A 12418-nucleotide genomic window follows, 5' to 3' on the forward strand; every position below is an offset into this window, starting at 1 on the left:
AAGTGCTCCTGTAGCTCAAGTGGTAGAGCGTGGCGTTAACAAGCGCAAGGTTGGGGGTTCGATTCCCCGGGAACACATGATAGGTAAAAATTGATAGCCTGAATGCACTGTAAGTCGCTTTGGATAAAAGCGTCTGCTAAATGCATAAATTTAATTTAATTTAATTTAAAAATCTTCTACATTTCCCCCCTCTGAGACTTAGTAAGTCTCATATTTGATTATTTTTATTCAGAGTGCTACTCCATAATCCAGTCTTATTAGTTAACACTCCCTAGTGACTAAATAAGTCACACTGTATTATTACCAATGACTAGATTTATGTAATTTCACTCTGGGGAGCAACAGGACCAAACATCTCCTTCCACAGTTGACTAGGAGGGAGTAAAAGATCCAGCCTCCCTAAACCCTTTCTTTAATAGAAAACAATGTTATAAGCGTGAGCGTGTAATTGGTTCAGCACTTGCCTGTGATTGTCACAATTGTGTATAAAAGACATAAAAAATACATACAAAACATAACCCATTGAATATCACAAGATTATAATAATTGATCTTCAGCCCAGATACTCTATGTATCGTAGAGGGCCACCCTGGGCAGAAGTTAGGCTAGTACTTACACCCAGGGTATGGTTCATCTTTAGACCTCTTCATCGTCCTCGTTAGAGTCACTTGAACTATCATCAAAAGTTTGTTCATTTAAGTTCAGTTTGTTTAGCCATCCTTCATAATATTCCTTTAGACTCCTCTCGGTGATAATTTGTTGATTATTTGGGACTTTTATCACTTCCATTTGCTTAGCTGTAGCGTTGACGATTAATGTTCTCAATATAGGTAATACACAACAAAATAACAATCCTCCTACTAGTACAGCAACTCCCAAAAAACATTCCCAGTTTAGCAAACCATGTTCCCCATGCTCCAAATTTCAAATCTATCCAATCCCAAATTTGTTTGTCTCTTCTGGCATTTGCTGTAACTTCAGCTCTTAATTTTTTAATTTTAGTCATAACTTCACTAAAAGCTCCCCCAGGGGGCAGTATTATTTGGTATAAAAGTACAACATTGATCTCCGAACATTGTCTGCCAAAAGCCAGTTAAGAGCCTGTCTGTTTTGCCATGTCATTCTACTTGTTGCGTGTACTTGGTCTCCTAACAAGGTTAACCCATCATCAGTATAGTTAATGAATCTTTGTTGATTATAATAAATGTAATTAATCCACTCTGCATTTTTGTTTGGTGTGATCCAAACAAAATATTGACTCAAAACCTGATTTTATTTCATCTCTTGCCTTGAATTCATTAGGAATTCCTCTCGGTTGCCCAATTGAGTCTAAATATACATTGGGGTCTGGCTCGTAACCTCTTTTAATTCTGTTGTCTTCCCTACTTGTGCTTGCTTCTGTTCCCTATTGTGCCATGTTAACTTCTTGAAGTAATCATACTCTTACACATATACCTTTCCATCCTACTGGTAAAGAAGGCAGTAATATCTGATGTTGTATTTTTATGTCTGGCTAATTATCTCAATTTATCTCTTTCGTTCATGTTCCAGGATCCTCTAAGAAATACTTCATCTGGTGCGTATTACATTATTCTTCTTTCTTTTGGGGCAGGATTAGCTGGTATCTACAAACTTCAGATCCACGCTACGGATGGGGCCTACGCCAAAATAATTATATTTTTTGTGTTGTTGTAAAAATAAATACTACAATCAAAACTAAATGTCACGTCACATTACAATTAAGAAATGGAAGCGTAAGCGTAAGTTCTACTAGGAAGACTAAATGTCACGTCACATTACAATTAAGGTCTAGCCAATCGGCTTTCAACACGATGGATATAAAAGCGCACTACTCACATCCTATTTTGTGTTTGCAGATAACGCCGCCGTCATTTCCCTCCATCCTCCTCCTCCCCACCACCACCAGGTTGGCCCCTGTCCATGCGGGGGGTAGGCTCCGCCCTGCCTTCGTCTTCGGCAGGATTAGCTGGTATCTACAAACTTCAGATCCACGCTACGGATGGGGCCTACGCCAAAATAATTATATTTTTTGTGTTGTTGTAAATAAATACTTCAGTCTTATCTCTACCTCCCTGAGTCTTTCTGGTAGAACTGACTGTTCAACAACACACACTAATTATATAAGCAAAAATGCTTACCTTATTTTATGGTGGCCACCACTGTGTGCGTGTTGCTCATCAGTCAGTTCAAAAGCAGTCGTCCACTCTGCTGCTCCTTTCCAGTCCCTGTTCGGGCGCCAAATGTAGTGTCGTATCTGCTGCCATGGATCTGAGGGATCACACTCAGTCTTGGGGTTTTGTTTCCAGAAGATAGACTTTATTTCAGAGAGAAACGAAGCCGAGATGTTCTCTGCGAGAAGATCTCCAGAATGTTATGTGGTATCTCCTTATATACCATATACAGGGCGTTCCCAATATTCCATAATTTTCCTTAGGCTTACAATTCGATCCCCAGAGAGAAGGGGCCCCCTATTTGGTCTGGTAAGGAGAAAAACCCTTTTGTTGGTCTCCCCAGATGTTTCTCATCTGGGTCTGGACATTCTGGTCACGTAGGCATCTTTCTTCCTATACTACAACCATAGGATTATAATGGAATAATAACATAGACATATATGGCTAAATTCACATTGATTATACTTGATTAATAGAAAACCTTATTAATAAAAATCTTCTACACTTTCAGAGAAATCAACTTGATGAAGGACAAAACACTGAGTCTTTCAGATCTTCTTCATGTATTTTTCCCTGAAACTAAAGAAATGGAAATATCCAGTGATGAATATAAAGTGTTGTTCATCTTTGATGGTCTGGATGAGTGTCGTCTGTCTCTGGACTTTAAGAGCAAAGTGAAACTGTGTAATATATCTGAATCAGCCTCAGTGGACATGCTGCTGATGAACCTCATTGTGGGGAATCTGCTTCCCTCTGCTCTCATCTGGATCACCTCCAGACCATCAGCAGCTGATCTCGTCCCCTCTGAGTGTGTCCATCGAGTGACAGAGGTACGAGGCTTCAATGATCCACAGAAGGAGGAATACTTCAGGAAGAGTATCAGTGATCAGAGTCTGGCCAATACAATCATCTCACACCTGAAGTCATCAAGAAGCCTCCACATCATGTGCCACATCCCAGTGTTCTGCTGGATCTCAGCCGCTGTTCTGGAGAAGATGTTGACTCCAGCAGAGAGTGGAGAGATTCCCAAGACTCTCACTCAAATGTACACACACTTCCTGATCCTTCAGACCAACATCAAACGTGAGAAGGACTATGAGAAGAAGGTGACAGATGAAGACATGATCCTCAAACTGGGGAAAGTGGCTTTTCAGCAGCTTGTGAAAGGCAACCTGATCTTCTACGAGGAAGACCTGAGAGAGTGTGGCATTGATGTGACAGAAGCATCAGTGTACTCAGGATTGTGCACTCAGATCTTCAGAGAGGAGTTGGGCTTGTTTCAGGGGAAAGTCTTCTGCTTTGTTCATCTGAGCATTCAGGAGCATCTAGCAGCTCTATATGTACACCTCTCCTGGACAAACAACAACAGAAATGTGTTTGAGCCAATCACCAAACAGAGTTTACGGTCTAAAGTTCAGGACTGGTTTCAACTCAATTCATCAGAACATTTTTTATTATCTGAGCTGCATCAGAGAGCTGTGGATGAGGCTCTACAGAGTAAAAATGGACATCTGGATCTTTTCCTGCGGTTCCTTCTGGGTTTGTCAGTGGAGTCTTATCAGATTCTTCTACGACGAATAATGTTGATGAAAAGAAGCAGCTCTGACAGCAATGAGAAAACAGTTGATTACATCAAGAAGAAGATCAGGACCATTGACTCTCCAGCGAAATCCATCAATCTGTTCCACTGTCTGAATGAACTGGGTGATCATTCACTAGTGGAGCAAATACAACAGTATCTGAAATCTGGAAGAATAAAGGAAACCAAACTCTCTTCATCTCAGTGGTCAGCTGTAGTTTTTGTGTTGTTGACATCAGAAAAGGACCTGAATGAGTTTTGTCTTGATAAATTGGTTAAAGGAAAAAATAAACATGAAAATATGGAAGTTCTTCAGAAGCTGCTGCCTGTGATTAAAGAATCCAGATCAGTTCAGTAAGTATCACTGAGAACAATCACTTCACTGTTAAAGTATATATATATATATATATATATATATATATATATATATATATATATATATATATATATATATATATATATATATATATATATAAATCAAAGTTAAAAGCTTATAAATCTTCAGTGCTGCAGATGTTGTCCAGAGTTTAGTGGTCAGTGGTTTTAATGCTGACACCGTAAGATTCAGAGTCAGAGAATTGGCATATGAAAAAATTATTCAGGTTTGTCAATAATTAAAAATGTCTTTGCAAAAATTTTATTTAATGTTTGTAATTTTTAACCACTGACATTTTGTAATATTTATCTGTGATATTTTAGATCTCAGTCCAATGATCCATCAAACATGTTGATTTATGTTTTAAGTTTGTACTTTATTTTTAATAATGGATTCACTGCTAATCTGACCCAATCTGATCTGAAAGAGTGGAGAGTGTGTCATTGTTCTCTACAGGTTGAGTGATTGTGGCGTCACAGATGAAGGTTGTGCTGCTCTGGTTTCAGCTCTGAGATCAAACCCCTCACACCTGAGAGAACTGAATCTGTCTGGGAATGAAATAGGAGATTCTGGAGTCACGCTGCTCTCTGCTGGACTGGCGGATCCTCACTGTAAACTGGAGAAACTGTGGTAAGATCATATTTGACTCTCACACATAAAACACAATAATGCACGCGTTTACATGCATATTCTTAAGCCAATTATGCTTATTAAGACGAAAATACATGTGGTCATGTAAATGAGGTAACCCGTTTTCTTTTATCGGAGTAAGCTCATAAACGGCGTAAGCATAAGCTAGTCAACATAGGTAGTTTTGTAGTAAAGAAAGAAGGCAATATATCACAAAAGCACTCTTTCATGACTCAGAAAATTATAAAAAAGTGTTCTCATATCGAGCAGCAGAAGTAGAAGTGGTTATATAACTGCATGAGATGATAATATGAGCTGTAAATTTTGCGCTGACATGTTGCAAGCTTTATTTAACATCACAACTGACAAACAAGGAATAATCAGAGTCAGATATGCAAATGATTATATTTTGACATCACTAAAGGGAAATAACCTGATTTATTAAAACAAAATAATGTAAATGCAGCTTACTTGTGTTGTCGGGTTACTGATGTGCATGTAAACGGGGAAACCTGGTTATTTTAATAAGCTGTTATTTGTGAGTTATCAGCTTACTGGTGTGCATGTATCCGTGCTCAATGTGTGTTTGAAGTGTTGAGTCTCTTTCTGCTGCTGTGAGTTTAGCTGATTGAGCTGTAAATGATTTAAAACATGAGCTGCTCCTCAATAACATGATACTGCAGGACTGAGAGTCACACTGAAATACACACTTTTACACACAATCAACATTTCCGTCTCTTGACTTTGAACAGACTCGAGGTCAACAGTCACTGACTCTATAAAATATTGTTTTAATTGTGTAAAATCACACAAATCACTGCTGCATACATATGAGTACAGATCTAAAGAACACAGTAAAACTCAGGTATTGAATAGTATCATTTATTTAAAACAGAATTTGTATGAGACAAACATAAATAAAATTGCAGACAATTGGTGCTTAAAATAAAACTTTAGATGATTTATGATGATTTATGCTCTGTGACATTTTGGATCTCAATCCAGTTAATGATCCATCAAACATGTTGATTTGTGCTTTCAATTTGTACTTTCTCTCTAATAATGGATTCTATGCTAAATTTAGGAACGTAAAAGAGTAGCAAGAGTGAGCTGATTTGAATTTGAGAATTTGTCATAGTAATATTAGTATTTGTTGAAAGTTGACATTTATACTCACAGTTCAGTGAAAAGTTGAATCTTTCAATGTCCACACAGACAATAATCAATATATATACAGCGTTTCTTTCTGGTCCTTGAATTTGATTAGCTGAGAACTTTTTAGTGAAAACGTTAAGCAGAGCTGCCACATTTAATAATCTTAATATCTACAGTGTAATATTATATTGTCTCATCTATAGGATATAGTAAAGAAATACACATTGGTTAACTGAAGAACTTACTTAATTAGTTTTACATTTATTTCTTATTTATTTTTTGCTATAAGAACCAGGAAGTGTTGATACAGACCATTTGTTTATGAAAAGGAATTACATATATATGTAAGCGAGTGATATCCTTTGCCAGACTTTGCCACATCATTCATTAAAAAAATAAAACCATCAGTTAACAATTTTCCACACCACAATCTGTTAAGCACATCATACCAGCAAGCATACACTCGTTTACATCCTTCTCTTCACTCTCTGAGGCAGAAGTCTCCAAACTCATCCTTTCTAATCATCCTACTAATTGTCCGCTTGATCCTATTCCATTTCATCTCCTTCAAGCCATTTCTCCTGCAGTTGTACCTGCACTCACTCACATCAACACATCCCTTCGCACTGGTGTTTTTCCCTCAACAATTAGAAAGTCTTGTATAACCCCACTACTTAAGAAACCCACCCTTAATCCAACTCTTTTAGAGAACTACTGACTGGTTTCCCTTCTTTCTTTAATTGCAAAAACACTTGAACGACCTGTGTTCAGCCAAGTCTTTGCCTTTCTCACACAGAAGAAACTCCTCGACAGCAACCAGTCTGGTATCAGAAATGGACATTCAACCGAGACTGCCCTTCATCTCAGTTGCTGAAGCCCTAAGACTGGCAAGAGCGGATTCCAAATCTTCAATACTTGTCTTGTTGGATCTGTCCTCCGCTTTTGACACTGTTAACCACCAGATCCTCAATCCTACTGGCAAAGGGAATCTCAGGAACCACACTCCAGTGGTTTGAGTCTTATCTCTCAGATAGGTCCTTCAAGATATCTTGGAGAGGTGAGGTGTCCAAGTCACAACATCTAACTACTTTCTTAGACCACATTGCTAAAACTGCCAGGTCCTGCAGATTTGCTTTATTCAACATCAAGAAGATCAGGCCCATTCTTTCGGAACATGTTTCACAACTCCTTGTTCAAGCTCTTGTTCTGTCCAGGCTGGACTATTGCAATGCTCTCTTGGTAGGTCTATCAAACTCTTACAATTAACGTGGAAGCAAGATAAATTTTTAACAAGCCAAAAAAGATTGCACACCACACCTCTGTTTATCCATTTGCACTGGCTACCAATAACGGCTCGCATAAAATTCAAGGCATTAATGTTTGCCTACAAAACAATGACTGGCTCTGCACCCCTTTTCTTAAATTTATTACTTCAGACTTATGTGCCCTCTAGAAGCTTGCATTCTGCAAAAGAACTTTGCCTTATTGTGCCATCCCAAAGAGGTACAAAATCACTTTCACTGACTTTTAAATTAAATGTTCCCTCCTGGTTGAATGACCTGCCCAACTCAGTCTGAGCAGTTGAGTCCTTAGCCATCTTCAAGAATCGGCTAAAAACACATCTCTTCCGTCTTTATTTGACCCTCTAACTCTAGCACTCTCTATTCAAATTGTATTCTTTATAAAAATAAAAAATAACTAGCATATCTTATCTTTTTGTATTCTATCTATTTGTTTTCTTTTTATTTATTATATAGTTAACAAGGTATAAGCACAGGTAAGGCTACCTGCTAGGCATTTCTGCCAGTCGCACTTCTGCTAGTGCTGGTTGGGCAGCTGCAGGGTCATCAGCCAGGAGCCACCTGTCCTTGATGTTTCGCTCCTTTAATCCTGGAACATCGCCACCCCAGGATCCGTCTCTCCCCCAAGCCTTGTCTTTTCTGCATAGCCAGAGCCAAAAGCTCCCCTGCTCTGCCTCCTCCGCCAGGTCTTTCAAGGTCTTCTGCAGCTTGGGGCCTCTGACTCCGAGAGTCTTAAGGAATCGCTGCGTGGAGGTTCCGATGAAGCCTCTGCAACCAACCTCCACTGGAAAGGTATATGCTCTCCACCCAGCTTGCATGCATGCAGATGCAAGCTCTGCATACTTCCCCCTTTTCCTCTCAAACACTGCCTCCATGCCGTCTTCCCATGGCACAGTTAGTTCGGCCATGGTGACAGTTTTCGTGGTGGTGGACAAGATTGCAATGTCAGGTCGAAGAGATGTTATGACAATCTGCTGTGGGAACTTCATTTGGCGACCAAGATCTCTCAGGTCCCACTCGCCTCCCAGTGACAACAGGGACCTCTCCTGTACGAAGCTGCTTAGTGCCTCTCCCCCTTGCCTGACAAATTGAATAGGCTGGTATAATGTTGACATGCTCGCTTTGTTCACTTCGAGTCTGCATGCTTCAATAACCTCTGCTAGCTTCCGCAGGATGCACTCGTGGCACCACCTGTATCGGCCCTGGGTCAGAGCAGTCTTACAGCCGGAGAGGCCAGCTCTGGTGGCTACAGAGCTGGCAAAACTCTCCTATGCCGTACCAGCGGTGCAGGTTCTGGGGGCTTTGGAGGGTATCATACGTGGCCCTGATCAGGAAACTTAACCTTGCTCGGAGCAGCTTCCACAGATCAGTCCATGTGATGGTCCTGTCGATAACAGCCTCCCAGGTCGTCCATTTGCCTTGCTGGGATTGGCTCACAGCTTTGACCCTGTAGCCTTCCTCTTCCTCCTTCATGACCTTCTAAACACTCAGTCTTTTCCTCTCTATCTTTGTGGCTTTGGACCACATGCTGGTTGATGTTGTCCATCCGAAGCCTGTCCTGCCATGATGTATCAGTGCCACAGCCTCTTGGTGTTTCAGACAAGTTATGGTCTGATTTACCTTTGTGTCCATATTCAGGACTGTCAATGAGGTGATATCACATAACTTCAGAGGCCACAACAGGCGATTGAATAGGGTGAACTGGTAACACCAGACCTTGAATTTGCCTCGAAGTGGGCTTTCGTCAATCTTCTTTAGACCTCCTTTGAGTTGTGTGGTTACAGAGAAAACCATGTGTTTGTCTGTTAGGTCAGCAGCGTAGAGCCTTCCAGGGCTTTTGACTGGTTGGTCTATCAAGCTTTTAATCTTCTCACCACTCACTGAGAAGGAGATGTTGTCCCTCCTGGCTCCTTTCCGGATTAAAAGACTGCGTGACTTGGATGGCTTTATCTTCATCCTGGCCCATGTGAACAGGTCGTCTTCGAACCTTTTCAGAAGCCTGTTGGTGCATGCCGCCGTCTGAAGGAGTGTGGTGACATCATCCATGTAGCTCCATCGACCAGGAAGTCGCTGACCTGATGGGGATCTAACTCCTCTGACTATCTTTCTTCCTCTGATAAGTATGACCTTGAAAGCTGTTGTGAAGCATATGGGAGAGATGGAGCATCCCATGGCTATTCCTTTCTCCACTTGATGCCATCCAGTAATAAATACGGAGGTTTCGTAACAGACTTGGAGATTGTCAAAGTAGTTGGTTATGAGGCTTTGAATACATGGTGGGATATGGAAGAAGTTGAGGGCAAACCTGATGACCTGGTGGGGGACAGACCCATACGCATTTGCGAGATCTAACCACACAACATGGAGATCTGATTTATTATGCTTGGCTGTCTGAATCTGATCCCAAATCATCACGGAGTGCTCCACGCAGCCTGGTAATCCTGGGACACCTGCCTTCTGGCAAACGGGTGTCAATATATTTGTTTGCTAGAAAGTTACTGGTCATTTGTGTTGCCATCACCATAAAAAAAAAACTTCCCTTCCACATTCAGCAGAGCAATGCCTCTGAATTGGCTGATGTTGCAGGAGTGTTTCTCTTTCGGAATGTATACGGCACATCAGCCTCCACAGCAGCATCAGGACTGTGGAGCAGTTCTTGTAGACTTTGTGAAGAACGCCGTTTGGTCCAGCTGCTGATGCAGCTCTTGATCGCTGTACAACCTGGTTGACTTCAGACCATTTTGGGGGGATGGGTGGTATCAAACTTTGAAGATGTCTCTGGAGGCTGAGGGATGAACCCTGGTGGACGGAGCGGACTTTCTTGGAGGCTGTCACTGCTCTGGGTTTTAATGTGGTTTTTCAGCTCCTGCTTGGTAATATGCAGTGTACTGATTTTTTTCTCTTCTAATAGGTTGCGTGCATACTTAAAAGGGTCCCGGTGGAAGCTCGACCTTGCTTTTTCCTTTCTGCATCTTCATTTCCTGATCCTCTCTGCTCTCCTCAGATGTGAAAGCCTATCTCTGATCTGGGTTCACAGGTTCTTTAGGCCCTCCTTTTTGTGATCTTTTGCTTTTCTCAACAGCTTTCGGAGGCAGAAACGTTACTTTACTAGCTGCAGGATCTCCTTCTCCCGTGTCCCGCTCTGTTCGGGAGGCACCTTTCTCTGCTGCAGCTCTCCAAATCTATCTCTGCTGCAGCTGTAGATGATATCTCTGATGATGTTTAACTTGGTGATTATGCTGCCTCTCAGGGAGCTCTGAAGAATTGTTTGTAGGCTCTGGTCGAAGCTTCTCCATTCATCCTTCTCACTGGCTTTCAGCCATTTGATCTTGGCTTTCCGGCTTGGCATCTTAGCTGTGGGTCTTGCAGGTTCCCTGCATGCTGTTGCATTGGAAAGAACCAGCTGCGGGGTTAGGAATTGATGCAACTCCTCTTGTAGGGGCTGCTCTTGCTCCTTTCCACTAGGTGTAATGGTGGGCTTAGTAGCACTGTGGTGCTCAACCTGGCTACAGTTCCTCCTTGTCTGACCTGCTGTTGCAGTACAAGTTTGCACCTGGGTGTTGTTGCAGCATTTTGCTCTCCCCTGGTGGATTCACAAACCCTGGTTTGTTGTAACTTTGGACCACCCACAGGTACATTCTCTTAAGATCCTTTCTTTACTTGTCTTCATTCAGTCATTACCATGTTGTCCGTCCTGTTTGGTCCATCTTCCATCCCGCCTCTCGATGGACCTCCGGGCTGTTTTCTCTTTGATCTGCTTGTAGTTATGTAGGGAGTCTGTGTGGCTTCCTGCTTCGCAGACATGAGGATAGGGTAACTAGCCCCTCCATCCCCGGTGCAGTCTTTCCTGCTGTCAGCCGGCCTTCCTTGGCAGCCCTCCAGTCTTTCCTGGACGCCAACTGCACTAATCACAGTAGCCACTGGAAGCCAGGTTACCTAGGTATAAGCACAGGTAAGGCTTCCATGATAGGCATTTCTGCCAGACACACTTCTGCCAGTGCATGTTGGGCAGCTTGCTACATGTACTGCATTAAGCTAACTAAGGCTTGTTATAGCACTTGCATATCATTGCTCTTTTGTTGATTTTGATTGCTTCCATTGTCCTCATTTGTAAGTCGCTTTGGATTAAAAGCGTCTGTTAAATGTCTAAATGTAAATTTAAATGTCCAAAGATCACCCTTAATTCCGACTATGCCACCGGGGATTTCTACCCACAGAAATAATTTACAACAGCAACACACCACACAAGTTCAAAAGCCAATAAATAAAAGAAGGACAGAGACATGACCTTCAAGTTCAATATTTTCATTAACAAACGGTATTGAAACTTCTGAGTAAACAATCAACTTTAATTTATAAAATTCTAAAAAGAGAGAATCACAACTGTAAGATGTTTAGACTTTAAATTGAATATTAAAATCACCACCCATAGTACATAGGATTTACCAAACCTGTGGTAGGAAGGTAAAGAGTTACTGGGCCAGGGACCCACAGCCTTAAGAGCACAAACCACACGACCAGTGTTGAAAGATTGGGCAGGTTCCCGCCCAGTTGGGCTATTTTTAATTTAATTGTGCGGGGAAAAATTGGCTTGGGCGGGTGAACAAAATTTGGGCTGGTTTGGGGTCAGTTTGGCAGGTTTCAAACATATAAATTGCATAAGCCAATTGTTTAACAAACAAGTCAAGTCAAGTCAAGTCAAGTCTGCTTTATTGTCAATTCTTCCACATGTACAGTACATACAGTAGGTAGACATCCAAAACGTCACTTCTACCGCCGCTCGTACCGCCGCCGCGGCGTCTGCAAAGTGCATTTGCAGCTTTTGACCGCTGAGTGGCGCTTTAATCACAAGTTTTCAAACAAGCGCATCAAAGCACATTTTCGCAAATAGACGTCAGTTTTGCCTCTCTGATGTGTTACATTTGACGGCTGCAGTCAGGGAAAATGAAAGAAAAACACTATAGTTAAAAAATATTTAATATTCACAGATGAAAGTTTGGTAATTATAAAGTTATGTGCATTTCTTAGAACGAATTCAAGCAGGATAAATGTCAAGCCTGTGCCTGAGCCTGTGCTTATATTTTCTCTAAGCTACACAGTATTACACCATATTTTAGATTTGACACATTTAATAGGTGTGCAGTATTATTTATATAATATGAATTATGTGTTATATTATTCAAAA

The 12418-nt window shown here is 41.3% G+C and overlaps 1 protein-coding gene across 1 annotated transcript in view; it reads left to right on the forward strand.

The window, feature by feature from the left end:
* LOC109080402 (NACHT, LRR and PYD domains-containing protein 12-like) overlaps nt 1-12418 on the forward strand; it is a 51606-nt gene that overhangs the window by 13051 nt on the left and 26137 nt on the right. The window contains exons 7-8 of the mRNA XM_042764475.1: nt 2704-4125; nt 4604-4777. Of these exons, the coding sequence (XP_042620409.1) occupies nt 2704-4125; nt 4604-4777 (1596 nt within the window). The remainder of the gene's footprint in view (nt 1-2703; nt 4126-4603; nt 4778-12418) is intronic.

Source organism: Cyprinus carpio, chromosome A9, assembly GCF_018340385.1.
Source record: "Cyprinus carpio isolate SPL01 chromosome A9, ASM1834038v1, whole genome shotgun sequence".
Lineage (NCBI taxonomy): Eukaryota > Metazoa > Chordata > Actinopteri > Cypriniformes > Cyprinidae > Cyprinus > Cyprinus carpio.